Source organism: Lagenorhynchus albirostris, chromosome 7, assembly GCF_949774975.1.
Source record: "Lagenorhynchus albirostris chromosome 7, mLagAlb1.1, whole genome shotgun sequence".
In the NCBI taxonomy this organism is placed as follows: domain Eukaryota; kingdom Metazoa; phylum Chordata; class Mammalia; order Artiodactyla; family Delphinidae; genus Lagenorhynchus; species Lagenorhynchus albirostris.
In genome coordinates this window covers 6,129,047-6,145,684 of record NC_083101.1, presented here as the reverse complement: position 1 = coordinate 6,145,684, position 16,638 = coordinate 6,129,047, and the positions used below count along the sequence as shown (strand labels likewise).

General features: G+C 57.3%; 1 protein-coding gene across 5 annotated transcripts in view; it reads left to right on the top strand.

Annotated features, from left to right (window-relative positions):
• Window positions 1-16,638, top strand: part of HMCN2 (hemicentin 2) — a 150,618-nt gene that overhangs the window by 75,723 nt on the left and 58,257 nt on the right. For all 5 annotated transcript variants that reach the window (XM_060154067.1, XM_060154065.1, XM_060154066.1 and 2 more), the window contains 17 exons: window positions 900-1,030; window positions 1,367-1,514; window positions 1,938-2,064; window positions 2,891-3,045; window positions 4,027-4,305; window positions 5,811-6,092; window positions 6,452-6,560; window positions 6,791-6,960; window positions 7,842-7,996; window positions 8,437-8,533; window positions 9,007-9,102; window positions 10,654-10,830; window positions 12,458-12,615; window positions 13,440-13,563; window positions 13,989-14,164; window positions 15,178-15,274; window positions 15,451-15,570. In XM_060154067.1, the coding sequence (XP_060010050.1) occupies window positions 900-1,030; window positions 1,367-1,514; window positions 1,938-2,064; window positions 2,891-3,045; window positions 4,027-4,305; window positions 5,811-6,092; window positions 6,452-6,560; window positions 6,791-6,960; window positions 7,842-7,996; window positions 8,437-8,533; window positions 9,007-9,102; window positions 10,654-10,830; window positions 12,458-12,615; window positions 13,440-13,563; window positions 13,989-14,164; window positions 15,178-15,274; window positions 15,451-15,570 (2,601 nt within the window). The remainder of the gene's footprint in view (window positions 1-899; window positions 1,031-1,366; window positions 1,515-1,937; window positions 2,065-2,890; window positions 3,046-4,026; window positions 4,306-5,810; window positions 6,093-6,451; window positions 6,561-6,790; window positions 6,961-7,841; window positions 7,997-8,436; window positions 8,534-9,006; window positions 9,103-10,653; window positions 10,831-12,457; window positions 12,616-13,439; window positions 13,564-13,988; window positions 14,165-15,177; window positions 15,275-15,450; window positions 15,571-16,638) is intronic.

Below are 16,638 nucleotides of genomic sequence, written 5' to 3'. Positions count from 1 at the left end.
AGCTGGGGAACGGCTTGTACACACCTCCCAGTGGTACCCACGGATGCCTGGGTGGGGCAGCGCCAGCTCCCCAGCCTGAGAGCTCACCGCAGGGGAGGCCGCAGGTCCCTGCCCTCCCCCACCCCGTGCTTGTTGGGGAGGGCTTGAGGGTGTTAGGAAAGTGGCAGGTTGCATGGGCATCCCCTTCCCCAGAGAGACCCCCACGGAGACAGCGTAAGGAGAAGAACCTGGAACTCCATAAATGGCTCTGAAATGGTCTAGTGAATTTATTTTAGAAGGCTCACTGAGGGCAGATGAGAGTCCCAGAGCCCACCTCCCACTGAAGCTGCTGAAACTACCCAAGGTTCCTATTCTTCCCTGCAGCAGGAAGAGCTTCCCACAGCTCCCGCCCCGTACCCCTCCCCCCCCGCCCCGGTGCTGTGTGCAGGGGGAGGGGAGCCCTTCTCCTCAACACGGGCTCATGGAGGGGGTGGAAGAAGCAGTTTTATGGTTCCCGGGAAGTTTGTTTCAAAGACATACCTAGGCCCCATCTTCAGAGATTCTGACTCGGGGCGGGGGAGGGTACCCCCCTAGGTGACCATGACAGCAGTTTGGGTGTACAGCCAGATGGATCCCCGGGGGTCCCGCATCTTACAAAGCTGGATGTCAGAGCCCGTAGACAGTTCCTGGGCACGACCAGCGCGAGGTCCCAGGGCGAGGCCGCTGTGGCCCTTCCCAGGTCCACGTGGCTCCTGATGGCCACATCAGGGGCTGGGGCGGGCATCCTGGAACCCCAGAATCTGGGGAAGGGCGGGAGTTGGGGCTGCCCGTCCAGGTGGGGAAGAATGCCCCAGGAGGGGTCCGGGTGGCCGTGGCTGTCCTGGGAGGGGGCAGCTCCTCTGCTTCTCTTTGCTCCCAAGTGCCCCCCAGCATCCGGGAGAACGGGCACAGGGCCAATGTGTCAGGCATGGCTGGGCAGTCCCTGACGCTGGAGTGTGACGCAAATGGCTTTCCGGCCCCCGAGGTCACGTGGCTCAAGGATGGGCAGCAGGTGGGTGTTCCCTGGGGTGGATGGGCTGTGGGTGGGATTTGGATAGGGTACAGACCTTCTGGACGGGTTCCTGCACGTGCCAGGTGTGGCGAGGAGGTGTGACAAGTGGCAGGTGTCTTTGGGGATGCACTGGGACTCAGGGCCATGGAAGACCGTGGGCCCACGATGAAGCCTGAGGGGCTGCCTGGTGGAGAGGGCACGGCACCGTTATGGGAATCAGAAACCCTGGGTTCCGGTCACCAACCAGCTCCCTGGGCCTCAGTTTCCTCATTGCTGATGGGGGATGCGGGGTGGCCAGACCCCGCTCACGAGCTCCCTCTGCCCTCTTCTGCCCAGATCCCCGAGGTGGGCAGCCACCGCCTCCTGGACGGGGCCCGGGCCCTCTACTTTCCCAGGATCCAGGAGGGCGATTCTGGCCTCTACTCCTGCAGGGCCGAGAACCAGGCTGGGACTGCGCAGAGGGACTTTGATCTCCTTGTGCTCAGTGAGTGAGGCTGAGCCCTCCCAGCTCCCAAGGGTGTCTGGCCCTGCAACCCCTCCCCTTTTAGGTGGGGCGGGGGAGGGAAACTACCGGCTGGGAGCCGGGGGCATAGAGGGGCGCATGGCAGACCTGGTTCCTGTCTTCACATAACTATGGGGGCAGACATTAGACAATCACATCATTAGCCTCGTAATGACATTATGCATCATGTATGTGCATTACGTGCTACGAAAGAGCGGTGCCGGCAGCTGAGGACGCACAGAGCAGGGGCCGATCCAGTCAGGGGTTTGGGGGAGCTTCCCATGAGGGCCGGGTAGGAGAGGGGAAGGGTGACCAGGCAGGGGTCCTGCACGTGCAAAGGCCCTGCGGCAGGCGGGGCTTGTAGGGGTTGAGGATTTTTCTCCCCCCACCCTTTCTCGCCCCCAGTCCCACCTTCCGTGCTTGGAGCCGAGGCCCCTCAGGAGGTGCTGGGCCTGGCTGGTGTAGGGGTGGAGCTGGAGTGCCAGACCTCGGGGGTCCCCACGCCCCAGATGGAATGGACCAAGGATGGGCAGTGAGTGACCCCCGACGGGTAGTGTTGGGGTGGAGCCTCGGCCTGGGCTGGTGGAGTGGGCCTCTGGGGAGAGGGAACTCTGCAGGGTTAGAGCTCGGCAGGCATTGCACGAGCCAGCCAGGGCCCAGGCAGAGGGCGGTGTGGGGCACATCCACCCCCCAGCCTGAGATCGCCCAGGTGAGACCCTGCTTTCAAATGGCAGGGTTTTCTCATCACTTAGCCAGCCTTCCTTTCATTTCTAAAACTTTTTCAAAGGTGTTTTTTAAGGTATTTTAAATTTTAAGGAATCAATATGATGTTTACCATTCCGAAGTGCACAATTCAGTACGCTGTGTTCAGTACTAAACACAAGTACATCCACAGTGTTGCACATCCGTCGCCTCTATCTGGTTCTAGAACATTTCATCACCCCCACAGGAGGCCCTATACCCATTAGCACTCACTGCTCTGTTCCTCCCCCGCCCCAGCCCCTGGCAACCACTAACCTCCGTCTCTGTGAATTTCCCTGTATTTCATATAGATTTCATGCAGTCATACATATGTAGTCTTTCGTGTCTGGCTTCTTTCACCTAGCGCACAGTTTTCAAGGTTTTTTCATGTTGTAGCAGGTTTCAGTACTTCATCCCTTTTAATGGCTGAATAATATTCCATTGTAGGGATGAACCACTTTTTGTTTATCTGTTTATCCATTGATGGGCACTTGGGTTGTTGGTACCTATCAGCGACTGTGAATCTTCCAGGCTTCCGTTTCCCAAGCAGCAGGCTCCCCTCTGTGTAGCCTGCCCCTGCCAGCTGGCCTTACTGACAATCTTGACCATCTTTCCAGACCTGTCCTTCCGGGGGACCCTCGAATCCAGCTGCAGGAGGACGGCCAGGTTCTCAGAATCACCACCAGTCACCTGGGGGATGAAGGGTGGTACCGGTGCGTGGCCTTCAGCCCAGCCGGCCAGCAGGCCAAGGACTTTCAGCTCAGAATCCACTGTGAGCCCAGCCCCTTCCCGGCCCCCACCACGGGCTGCCCACTGCATGGAGGGAAGACGAGGGCACAAACGGGGGCCTATGAGGAGCGAGCCCCCGGTTCAGTAAAGCTGGGGGGGCGGTGGGGTGGGGTGGACCGGGAAGAACAGAGGGAATCCGGCCCAATGTTTCCCAGATCCCACTGTCCCCATCTGAGCTTCACAAGTTTTCCTATTCCTGATACCACTCAGGATGATTGTTTAAATCGAGTCACTTTTCTTTACGCCGAAACTCATTTATGTAAAAGGATGCGTAACACATCAAAGGGAAGTAGGAACCAGGGCTGCTTGGCCTTCGTGGGAGGAAGCTGTGAAAACAAATGCAACCGGAGAGGGATTTTGGAAACCCTTAGGCGTGAGCTGCCTGCATGTGGTAAAAAGGGCAGAGTAGAAAGTTCTAGAAAGGTTACGAACATAGTCGCACCAAACGCACCAAACAGCCTTTTCGTTTGTCGTAATCAGGCAGGAAGGAGATTTGGGGAGGGTGTAGCTGTTCTGTTACGAGATGCATGCCCACATGCCCTGAGGGTCAGCTTAGGTACCACCCATGGTGTGTGACCTGCCCCGTAGGAACCCCGGGTCCAGTTCGGCCCCTCGTGTTACAGATGGGGGGACTGAGCCCCAGAGAGGGGAAGTGACCTATGCGGGTCATACAGCGAGTCAGAGGCCAAGTGGGGTCCGGAGCCTGACCTGTGGCCCCTCCCCCACTTTCTGCGCCCCTTGTGATGGCCGGGCTTGCCCCCCACGTCAACATGTCCCTGGCCGGTATCTCCTGTCTGTCCCCAGAGCCCCCCGCCCCTCCTCCCATCCCTGCAGTAGAAGCCTGTGACATGTGCGGTGCTTGTGGCCCACAGACAGGTGCATGGGGCTGCAAGGGATGGGACACCAGCCACCTCGGGGCTGGGCAGGCTCCCTGTGATTGCCCCCCGCCCCCCATTGTCCTCAGCACCTCCCACCATCTGGGGCTCCAACGAGACAAGTGAGTTGGCCGTCATGGAGGGCCACCCCATGTGGCTCCTGTGTGAAGCCCGAGGAGCGCCCACGCCTGACATCATCTGGTTCAAGGATGGGGACCCCCTGCTTCCAAGTGCCGGGGCCGTCTACACCAGGGGCGGCCGACAGCTGCATCTGGAGAGGGCCCAGGGCTCGGACACTGGCATCTACACCTGCAGGGCCAGCAACCCCGTGGGGGTCATGGAGAAGGCCACCCGGCTGGAGGTTTTCGGTGAGCGGCCCGGGGTCACAGCAGGAGCAGTGGTCAGCTGGGGCGAGTGGTGGGAGGGAGTCTGGGCCGGGATGGCCTCCATCTGGCTCTAAAGGTGGGTGAAAGGAGCAGACAGAGGCCCAGGAAAATGCGAATGAGGGGTTACCCAGGGAGAAGGGTCATCTCAGCTCGTCCAGCCTTCCTCAGGCGGGTGAGGAAACCGACGCCAGGGGAAGGGCCTGTCTCGGGGCCCCAGCGGAGCCGAGTGGAGAATCCAGGTCTCCCCCTCGTGGTTTAGGGCTTCTCAGGAAATTGCGCCCACACCCCCACGACCACAGCTAATAACTAACTGCTCTTAATTAGCCACGCACTGTGGTCCAGACCCCCTGGGGCTCGTCACAGCGCTAGCTAATTTAATCACGGCACAGGGACTAGGGCCCTGGTCCCCCCACTCATGGGTGAGCGTGGTGGGCTCTGGGGCTGGCCCAGGTCACTCCGCTGGGAGGTGAGAGGACCCAGTCCCTACCTCGAGGGTCTGACTTGTGCTCTGTTAACCTCAGCGTTGGCCTGCCTGGAGGGGCTTGGCTCTGAGGACATGTGAAGAACTCAGAGGACAGGGTGTGTGCGGGAGGGCAGGGATGGGTCTGAGCAGATGAAGTTTAGAAGGCAGAGTGCAGCCTGGTGGGGTCATTCTGGTCCCTCTCGAGGAATCAGCTCCGGAGCTCTGGTCCCCAAAGATACAAAGGGCTTGGATGCTGGAGTCCTGGGGACCCCAAAGGGAAGTTGAGGTGTGTGGGGTCTACGGGCAGCCTCTGAGGTTGAGCCCAGCAGCCAACTCCGGGATTCTTATTCAGGGATCTGAGAACCTCCTGGAAATGGATGGAAAATGCACGTGTGTGTTTTCATTATATTTTCAGTGGGGCTAGTGACCCAGGCAATGTTGAAAAGCCCATCCCGTTCCCTCATCGCCCCATGTCTCCTGGCAATGACTCTGTGGGCTTAGCAACCTGGGGGTCCTCCCCAAGGGGAAGAGAGAAGCCCCCCCTCTGGCTACCCCCTTGGCCATCACTGGCTGAGTTAGGAGCCCCCAGAGGCCGGGCCGTCTGGGCTAGGGTCTGCTCGCCTCCTCAGACCAGGGAGGGGACCAGTAGTAGGAGTAGAGGCTCTGGTCTTGGGCTCTGGGGAACCCACCCCTTTGGGTTCAGCAGATCTTGAGACCTACCGTGTGCAGATACTGAAGACGCACAGAGACAAGTGTCGTTCTGCTCAGGCTGAGCTCACGGGGGTCGCAGGTTGTGGAGAGAGGATGCAGGCAGTGTGGGGGGGGGGGTGGGAACGACACCAACGGGCAGAGGAGGGAGAGAGTGCTTCCAGCCAGGGCGCCGGGGGAGGCGCCCCGGAGGAGGTGATGTCTGAACAGGGGTTCCAGCTAGTGGAGGGGAGGAGAAGGCATTTCACATGGGTTGGGGTCTGTGAGGGACTTAACCAGGCTGCTGGTCCCTGAGCACCCCCTGCCTCTTCCCTAGTCCCGCCCACCATCGAGGGCGCTGGTGGAGGGCCCCGTGTGGTGAAGGCCGTGGCTGGGAGGCCCCTGGCGCTGGAGTGTGTGGCCAGAGGCCACCCACCCCCCACCCTCTCCTGGCACCACGAGGGGCTACCCGTGGTGGAGAGCAATGGAACGTGGCTGGAGGCGGGCGGCGGCATGCTGAGCCTGGAGAGCCTGGGGGAGGCGTCTGGAGGCCTGTACAGCTGCGTGGCCAGCAGCCCCGCCGGGGAGGCCGTGCTGCAGTACTCCGTGGAGGTGCAGGGTGAGCCCAGGCCTGCCCCACCCGAGTCACCTGGGCCGTGGACCCCTCCTCCCACGCCTAGCCTGCTTCTTCCATTTCACGGACACTTCACAGCCATTAACCCTGGATAAGGCAGGGAACAGGGAGACGGGACTCCTGAGCCCTGGGTCTGGTGGGAAGACATTGAATAAACAGACCGATCCTGTGGGGAGGCTGAACTTGGGTGGCCCTAGAAGGCCTTCTGGATGAGGGGCCGTTTATGGGAGTGCTTGAAGGGTGAGGGGAAGCTTGGGCCTGGCTCTGTCGGCACTGGGACTTGGGAGGGCTGTAGGCCGGGATTTCCTCAGCTCCAGACACCCAATGGTGGCCCCTGCCCACAGTGCCCCCGCAGCTCCTGTTGGCTGAAGGCTTGGGCCCGGTGACCACCCTCGTAGGACAGCCCCTGGACCTTCCCTGCCAGGCCTCAGGCTCCCCAGTGCCCACGATCCAGTGCGTATGGAGTGGTGGAGGCCAGAACTGGGGGGCTGGGGGACAGGCAGAGAGCATGCTTTGGGGGTGGGTGGGGACGGGAGATGCTTCCCCTCCCAGGAGCATGAAAGAGGCCATGGAGCCCGGGACGTGAGGACAGGAGAGAGATGCTGCCTGGCCTCTTGGCCTGTCCTGTTGCCTCTACCTTCTCTAGCCTCAGGCTGACCCGTTCCCCTCCCCACACACCTTAGCTGGCTGCAGAATGGCCGCCCAGCCGAGGAGCTGGCCGGGGTGCAGCTGACCTCCCAGGGGACCACACTGCGCATCGACCACGTGGAGCTGGACCACGCGGGCCTCTTCGCCTGCCAGGCCACCAATGAAGCGGGCACTGCAGGGGCTGAAGTGGAGTTGTCTGTGCACGGTGAGGGCGGCCTGGCGTTCTGGGGCAATGACAGCCCGAGGTGCCGGGGTGGGTGAAGCCAGCCTGACAGACATGGGAAGGGCGTGGAGCTGGTCTTCTCTGGACAGCATTCCTGGTCTGGACTTGCCAGCTCCCCAAAGAGACACAGGTGTGAGAGGGTGGTCTCAGCTGCTCACCACACTTGTCTACAGGCCTTCAATCCCCTCCCTAGCCTCCCCCCTGACCCCAGCTCACTCTCTATGCTGGCCACGCTGAACTTCATTCAACTGTTTAAATACGTTGGCTTTCTTACCTCCAGTCCTGCAAATGCTGTTCCCTCTGCCTGGAACATTCTTCCTCTTTGCCTGATTAGCTCCTCCCTATCTTTCAGGTCTGTCCTAAAAAACACCCCTTCCTCCAGGAAGCCCTCCTTGATTCCACCATGGTTATAATCTGCACTGCTCAGCCTCTCGTGGCCATAACCCCCCACCTACTGTACTGGGATTTCTCGTTTGGCTCTTCATCTCCACTGCCCAGCTTGGGAGCTCTGAGGGCTGCACAGAACTTTCTCTGCTGTGTCCCTGTGCATAGTGCAGTGTGGGACACAGAGTAGATGCTCAGTGCACATGTGGATGGATAATGGATGGATGAATGATGGATGGATGGATGATGGATGGATAGATGATGAATGGGAGAATTTGAAAGGGAAAGACTAGCTCTGCCGGCTCTCAGTCTGGTGCTCTTTACCCTAAGGCCAGGTATCTGGAGGGTTGAGTGGAGGGAAGCTAGAGGCCAGCCCTGCAAGGCCACTCCCTCCCTCCCCAGGCATTGAAGAGGTTTCTGGGTGCCCACTGCACCCCTCCTGACCCTGACTGGGCCTCCCTGCCTCTCCCTCTGCCCAGAGCTCCCGTCGGTGGTCATAGTTGGGGGTGAGAACATCACAGCCCCTTTCCTGCAGCCTGTGACCCTCCAATGTGCAGGGACTGGGGTACCTACCCCAAGCCTCCGCTGGTGGAAGGATGGTGTGGCCCTGGCAGCCTCGGGGGGGAACCTGCAGGTACGTGCAAGGGCCCCAGGGCTGGCAGGCCAACCTTGCACAGGGGGAGGGGCTGCTTTTTAGCGGCCCCGGGGAGCCCAAGCGGAGCTCTGGCAGCCTGGGGGCAGGACAGACAGAGTCCACTCATCCTAGAAATGCTCAGTGGACCTTGGGGTGCTGGGTCTGAAGAAGGAAGGGAGCCCTAAGCCTAGTTGAGGTCCCCGGAGTTTGAGCTCCCAGAGGGAGAAAATGGGGGGAGGGGAGTATCCCCAAGACCAGAGGAATGCCCTGGAATCTGAATGTGTGGCTCAGAACTCCAGCCGGAACCAAGCTTGTGGCCATGCCTCACTTCTCCTGCGCTGGGGTCAGCAACAGCCCGGCCACTTGCCACGTCCGTGTTGCTCTGACCCCAGGCCCCACCCGCATCCTGGCAGACACCTGCCTTTCCTCCTCTCCACCAGATCGAGAAGGTGGACCTGAGGGACGAAGGCATCTACTCCTGTGCTGCCACTAACCTGGCTGGGGAGAGCAGGAGAGACGTGGCGCTCAAGGTGTTGGGTGAGGATGTGGGTGGAGGCGGAGCCTGGACCTGGGGTGGTGGGTGATTGAGGGCCCGCAGGGCTGCCGTGGGGGGTTGGGGACGGCTGGGGGTTCTAAAATTAATGTCACGTACTTAACTTTAGAAGTAGAAAATCATTTGCTCCGTGGTCGCTTTTGGTTGTTTTCTGCCGGATTTTCAGTGGACAGCCTTGTTCTCATTCATGTTTATCTTTGCTTGTTCTATTCATCTGGGGACTCATTTAGGTCCTTGTGTATATGGGCAAATCCTTGCCCTTGTCACTCCTCGTGACTGTCTGGGGTCCACCTCTCCGGTGTGCCTAATGCTGGCTGTTCCCGGGGGGTCAGGCGCCAGGGTTGTCCTTGTTGCCCAGCCCACCTTGGGAAGGCTGGGGAGGGGCACTGGGGAGGCTGAGATGAGCCACCCAGAGCCTGTACCCCCTCCAAGCCGGGGCTCTCCTCGTCTCCCCTAGTGCCCCCCAATATCGAGCCGGGCCTGGTCAAAAAGGCAGTGCTGGAAAATGCCTCCGTAAACTTGGAGTGTCTGGCTTCAGGCGTACCCGCTCCTGGTAAGTAAGACCCCTCCTCTTGGCTGAAAGCCACCTCCAGCCAACCCCAGTTCCCATCCAAAGAGGCGGGGCAGTGCCACAGGCACCACTCTGGCTGTGGACAAAGCAGGATGAGATCAGCAGGCCTTCCCCTTCCCTCCCCAGCGTTCCCCTCTTCCTTGTCAGCAGCCGTTTATGCAATGCCCATTACATGCCAGTCACTGCCAGCGCCCAGAGCCTTTGCACTGGTGTCTGAAACAAACCTGCCGGGTTTCTGCTGAGTTTGTGGCTTCACGGGGCCGCCCCGGGGCTGGCGGTGAGAAACAGGACCTGGAGGGCCTGGGCCTCTTCTCTAGACCAGCAGTTGAGCAAAGGTCTGAGAGCTACGGCTAGGTGTGGGTGCCCGGCAGACAGGATGGGCCCAGGAAGGGGGTCCGTTTCCTGTCCCCCATCTGAGCCAACTCAACCCTGCTTTGCCTGGGGTGGTGAGCCCTGGAGGTATTTGCCCTCTGCCATGGGGAAACCCTCTTCTGGGCTGGACCCTGGCAGGAGGTAAGGAAGTTGAAGATACAATCGGTCGTTACTAATTTATTTATTATCTCTTTATTAACTTTATTTTTTAAATTTATTTTTAAATTGAAGTATATTGGTTTACAATATTGTGTTAATTTCTGCTGTACAGCAAAGTGATTCAGTTATACATATATATATATATATATATATATATATACATTCTTTTTTAATATGCTTTTCCATCATGGTTTATCATAGGATATTGAATATAATTCTCTGTGTTATACAGTAGAACTTTGTTGTTTATCCATTCTACATATGATAGCTTATGTATGCTGACCCCAACCTCCCACTCCGTCCCTCCCCAACCCCCTTTCCCGTGGCAACCACCAGTCTGTTCTCTGTGTCCATGAGTCTGTTTTGTAGATAGGTTCATTTGTGTCATATTTTAGATTCCACATATAAGTGATATCATATGGTATTTGTCTTTCTCTTTCTTACCTCACTTAGTATGATAATCTCTGGTTCCATCCATGTTGCTGCAAATGGCATTCTTTTGTTCTTTTTTATGGCTGAGTGGTATTCCATTGTATATATGCACCACATCTTCTTTATCCATTCCTCTGTCGATGGACATTTACGTTGTTTCCATGTCTTGGCTATTGTGAATAGTGCTGCTGTGGACATGGGGGCGCATGTAGCTGTTTATAATTGGTCCATATTTATGAGGCTGCTGTTTTGGGGTATACCGTGTTCTCCTCTAAAGATCTCCCTCATGGGTGGTCTCCTGGCAGGGGGAGGACGTGAGGGGCTGGGCTGACTTTGACTCTCCTTGCTCCTGGCTGCCCCAGCCTGCATCCCTCTCTGCCTTCGGTTCCATCTCAGACAACGCCGCCCTGTTCTGCCCCGCCCCCCTTCCTGGAGAACACTGGCTTTCTCCAGTGACTGAAATAAAGGCACACCACGTGGCCACCCAGGAAGCCTCTCCTGGATGCCCATGACACAGGGCACAGTCTGAAGGGCTGGCAGGGACCCTTTCATCTCTCTTCTCTTCACCAGATATCTCCTGGTTCAAGGGCCACCAGCCTGTCTCTGCCCAGAAGGGAGTGACGGTGTCAGCTGATGGGAGAGTTCTCCTCATTGAGCGAGCCCAGTCTTCTGACGCTGGGAGCTACCGCTGTGTGGCATCCAATGTGGCAGGCAGCACAGAGCTGCAGTATGGCCTACGGGTCAATGGTGAGCTGCCCTGAGACTAAAGGGATCCTTGTCCCCAAAGTTGTCTTCCATCCATTTGTCCCTCAGTCTGTTCATCCATCTGTCGTCCATCCATCCATCCTTCCTTTCATTCATCTTTCCTTCCTTCCATCCATTGATAATTTACCCATCTATTCTTCTATCCATGCATGGAAACACCCAACTGTTCTTCCACTGATCCAACCACCCATCCAGTCCTCTGCCTATCCCCCCATCCATCCATCTAACCTTCCATTTATTCAAACACCAATTCCTCCATCTGTTGAGGACAGGCGTACCTCAGAGACACTGCAGGTTCATTCAGTTCCAGGCCACCACAATAAAGCGAATATCAAAATAAAGCAAGTCACATGAATGTTTTGGTTTCCCCTTGCATAGCAAAGTTCTGCTTACACTATACTGTAGTAACTGTGCAGTAGCATTATGTCTAAAGAAAGTACAGGCTTTAATTAAAAAGTATTTTATTGCTAAAAAATGCTAACCATCATCTGAGCCTTTGGTGAGTCGTAGTAGCAACCTCAAAGGTCACTATAACAAGTAGAACAGTAAGGGAAAAGTTTGAAATATGGCGAGAATTACCAAAATGTGACGCAGAGACCAGAAGTGAGCCAATGCTGTTGGAAAAATAGCACCGATAGACTTGCGCAAGGCAGGGTTGCCACAAACCTTCCGTTTGTAAAAAGCACAACATCTGCAAAGGGCAGTGAGGCGAAGCACAGTAAAACGAGGTGTGCCTGTGCGTGCTTTGGGCAGACCCTGGGGCTGCAGCCCTGAACACGACGGACCCGGGAGCTTTCAGTCTAGTGGAGGATGCAGTAACCGGATACTTACCCAGAGTACTGTTTCATGACGATTGTGATAAGAGCTAGGAAAAGTGACGTACAACTGAATGCCTGGAACTGGGGCGCTGACCTGGCCTGGGGGGTCCCAGGAGGCATCTTGGAGAGCTGGATGCCTAAACGGAGACCATGTGTCACATGCTAAGGCTATAGAGAATTTGAGAAACTGAAAGGAGGCTGGGGGCTTGGAGCTTACAGAACAGTGAGAGGAGGGGCCAGGGTGGTGCTGGGGACCAGATGGAGGCTGGAAAGATTGAGTCTTTATCCTGACAGCAGTGGGTAGGGAGCTGGACAGGAGGCTGGGACCCTGGGTGTCATGGCTCATGCCTCCCAGATACAACTGAATCTTCTGACCATTTTCTGCCCACGAGGGGCTGTCTGGAGGCTGATACCTCTGAGTTGGAAAGCAAAACCTGCCCAGGGATTCTCAACCCTGGTTACCCTTACACCATCCCCCTGATAATGACCTCGTGCTGACCAGAAGGCCCAAGTTGAGGTGCTGCTTCTGCCAGTTCCTAGCTGGTCAGCCCTGGGCAGGTGACTTCCCTCTCTGAGCCTCAGTTTCCCATCTGTGGAAGCCTCGTGATGGAGTTGGAAGGGTGAGATGAGCAACCTCAAGGACTGTGGAGCGCTGCGCCCATGTTGGGAGTGGCTGTCCCAAAGCTTTTGTTTGTGGCCGTGTGCTCCCGTGTGGGTACCCAGCCAGGGGCCCTGCCTGCTTCACCCCCAGCGGGGCTCAGCCTGTGCCCTGTGCCGCCCTCACCCTGCAGTGCCTCCGCGCATCACTCTGCCACCCAGCCTGCCGGGCCCCGTGATGCTCCACAGCCCGGTTCGGCTGACCTGTAACGCCACGGGAGCCCCCAGCCCCATGCTGATGTGGCTGAAGGATGGAAACCCTGTGTCCACTGCAGGGACCTCTGGCCTCCAGGTCAGTAGGGGTGGGTGGCCCTGACTCGCCTCCTGGGTGCCTCAGTAGGTGCTGGGAGCAGAGGTCAGGGCCTGGGAGTGCCACGGGGAGAGGGAAACAGTGATGGCCCAGGATGGTCGACTGGAGGGAGGAAGGGGAGATGCTGAACGGAGTCTAGAGCCAGGTGGTCTCCAGAAACGTAATGCACACCACCAAGGTGAACCGAATATGTAATTGAAAAATGTCTAGTAGCTGCATTAGGAGGAATAAAAAGAAACAGGTGAAACCAATTTTAATAATGCATTTTAAGGAATTCCCTGGTGGTCCAGTGGTTCGGACTCCTTGCTTCCACTGCAGGGGGCACGGGTTCGATCCCTGGTCGGGGAACTAAGATCCCAAAAGCCTCACAGTGTGGCATACATAAATAAATAAAAGTGTCCTTTGGCTACTTTATTTATTTACAAATAAATAAAAAGTGAATATTTAAAAAACTGCTGTATAAAAAATACATTTTAGTTCACCCAGTATATCCAAAAAGTATCATTGCATCACGTGATCAGTATAAGACATCATTAACCAGACATTTTTGTACAAACTCTTTGAAATCAGTCGTGCATCTTACACTTGGGGACCAGCCCTATCTCAAGGGCTCCCGAGCCATTCCCCACTCCAGGGGACTGTTTCCCAGGACAGATGTTATTCCCCACCAGCCAGCAGAGGTCCTGGGGTCTGGGTAGAGCTCGGGGTTCCTCTGCATTGTGGCGGGCCCCGGGGGTCTGGGACAAGCTGCCCGCTGTGCCTGCTAGCAGGGCCGGACCTCACGTGGACTTCCTTCTGGGCCACAGGTCTTCCCTGGGGGCCGGGTCCTCACGCTGGCCAGTGCCCGGGCTTCCGACTCCGGCAGCTACTCCTGCGTCGCCGTGAATGCGGTGGGCGAGGACCGCCGGGACATCATCCTGCATGTCCACGGTGAGTGTCAGGCCCTGGACTTTGCCGGGTGCAGGCCGCCGGCTCAAGAAGGTGGGGCCGGGGCATCCCCGGGGGTTGGATGTGGGAGGTCTGGCCTGGGACTGTGTCTGCCTTCATGTAGGGGTCAGTTGGACCCCCAGAGCCCTCTCCTAGCGTGTGAACTCCCCTGTTGTGGACAGGTGGGCGGGTGGGCCCTTTCCTCAGTGGTAACGTCTGGTACAACTAAAGTACAAAATCATATTCAGACTATTGATGTTGTTATAATGCACCATCCTCTTCAGGTTTGGGGGCCTCCTCTGAAGGTCCTCAAGGGAGGACGAGAGGGCTGCAGCTCAGGGGGTGGGCCCTCATCCTAATGGTGACTTCCCATCCCTGGTGGTTGCTCCTGGCTGCTGAGACAGCCCCTGCCCCGCCCCCTCCCACAGTGCCCCCAAGCATCCTTGGAGAAGAGCTGAATGTGTCCGTCGTGGCCAACGAGTCAGTGGCCCTGGAGTGCCAGAGCCACGCTGTGCCCCCTCCCGTGCTGAGCTGGCGGAAGGACGGCCGCCCCCTGGAGCCCCGGCCTGGCATCCGCCTCTCCGCAGACAAGGCCTTGCTGGAGGTGTGCGGCCTCCCAGGCCACCAAGGGGGCCCCCACTGTGAGCAGAGCTGAGCCCTGAACAGGGCGGGCTGAGGTGCCCCCGTGAGCATCAGTTCAGCTCACTGTGACCTGCAGGCCCCGCCCGTCCCAGGACCCATCAGAGCTGCTTCCAGCCCCAGGACCGAGCCCTCAGTGGCGGGGCGGGGGGGCACTTTCCTCAGGACCCCCACGAGTTTTTCACTCCTTGTTCGAAAGCCTCCTTGCCTTTGGGCATTTAAGGCCCTTCATCTGACCCGGCAAGGCAGGGGTTAACTAGGGTCAGGGCCTCTGGAGTCACAGCCTGGATTTAAAGTTTAGCTCCACCTCTCCGGACTACTGCCCCGTTGGGCGGTCGTGTTCTGACCACCCTGGCCTCTGCGCTCTCACCTGTGAGCACCTGTTGCCTTTCTTCTGGGGCGGCTGGGAGAGTCCTAGAGAACGCCTGTGAGGCCCCACCTGCCCCAGAGCACAGCTCGTCCATGTCAGCGGCGGGAGGGACGCACCTCTCCAAGGCGCGGGGAGAACCCTCCACTGCAGCCTGTTCCTCTTTCTCCCACCCCTCCACATCTTGTGATGTGATCATCCCCAACTCTGAGCCCCTTTCTTTGGTTTCCTCTGCCTGGAATACCGCCCCCTCCTTCCCTTCATTCTGCAAAGCCACAGCCTAGCTCCCTCGCCCCCCTAGGTCAGGATCTGACCCCTGAGGACAGGGTCCCCTCCGCCTCCTCCTTGGAACAGGACTGGGCTGTGGATGTGAAGTGGGGTGAGGCTGGCAGGGCCACCATTTGTGCCCGGTCCATGTCAGGCCACCAAGGCCCTGGCTTCCAGAAACTTCCCGGTACAAGAGGCGCAGCAGGTGCTACCACTGCTCCGTGGTTCCGGGTGGGAGGGGGGACTCAGCAACGTAAAGTGACATGCCCAAGGTCACACAGTCTGTCCGGGCGTAATCCCATCTGTGCCGCCCCCGCTGATGGGTTGTTTTTGCTCTCGGCCAGGTGGACAGAGCCGGGGTGGTGGACGCAGGCCGCTATACCTGCGAGGCGCGGAACCAGGCAGGCTGCTCGGAGAAACACTACAACCTAAATGTCTGGGGTGAGGTTCTCCTGGGCTGGGCTGGGGTCCCTCCCCAAGGGACCCCCTGGGGTTGGGGCTGCCTTGAGTGGGCTCTAGGATACAGCCCTCCTCCACCCCACCCTCTCCCCCACGGGGTCCCTTTCTTATCCCAGCCCACAACTTGCTGCCCACCTCACCTCCTCTGTTTCACTCAGTCCCTCCAGTGTTCCCCTCACCAGAGCCTCACACCCTGACTGTGACCGAGGGGCACCCCGCCAGGCTGTCCTGCGAATGTTGGGGCGTCCCCTTCCCCAAGATCTCCTGGAGGAAGGACGGTAGGTTGGCTGACCTCGCCCAGCCCTACCCTCGTTGCCCCACCCAAGGAGGCTGCTCCCTGCCCTCGCTGGGTGCCCCCATTCTAGCTGAGTTGGAGGTGGGTGGGCTTACAGCCCTAGGGGGTGTGGGTGCTGGTTACAGAAGGCCCTGCAGCCCCTCCTCAGCCAATGAGAGCTGGATTGATCCTCAGGCCTCACTTCAGATGTCTCTTCTTCCAGGAAGCCCTCCCTGACCTCCACCCCAGTCTAGGCCTCCTTGACGCCACCCCTGTATGTTAGCTCATCATATTACCCACCTTAGTCCTTCAATGTCTGCTCCTCCGTGAGCCCGTGAGCCCTGGGAGGCACTGTCTGGGAATTCAGCAGTGGCTAAGACAGTGCCCGGTACAAAACAGGTGCTCAATAAATATTTGGAATTCATTCATTTAACCAGTGTTTGTTGAGAGCCTCTCGTACCAGGCCCCATTCTAGGTGCTGGACGTACGGCAGTGGATTGAGGCAGTCAGATAATAAATGAGAAGTTAGTATAGGCCTACCTCGTTTTATTGTACTTTGCTTTACTGAGTTTCGCAGATGTCATGTTTTTTATAAATTGAAGGTTTATGGCAACCCTGCCTCCATCAAGTCTATCGGTACCATTTTCCCAACATTTTCCAGCATTTGCTCACTTTGGGTCTCTGTCCCATTTTGATAATTCTCCCAATATTTATAACTTTTTCATTATTGTAATTATGTTTGTTATGGTGGTCTGTGATTAGTGATCTTTGATATTACTATTGAAAAAAGATTATGGCTTGCTGAAGGCTCAGATGATGGTTAGCATTTTAAAGTATTTTTCATTAAGTTATGTACGTCGTGTTTTTAAACATAATGGTGCACACTTAATAGACTAAACATAATTTTTGTATGCACTGGGAAACCAAAAAATCATGTGACTCACTTTATTTCCATATACGCTTTTTGCATTTGTCTGGGACTGAACCTATGATATCTCCGAGGTATGCCTGTAAATGACTTAATACCTGACATGATAAGTGCTATGGAGAGAAATAAAAGCCAGGAAAGGGG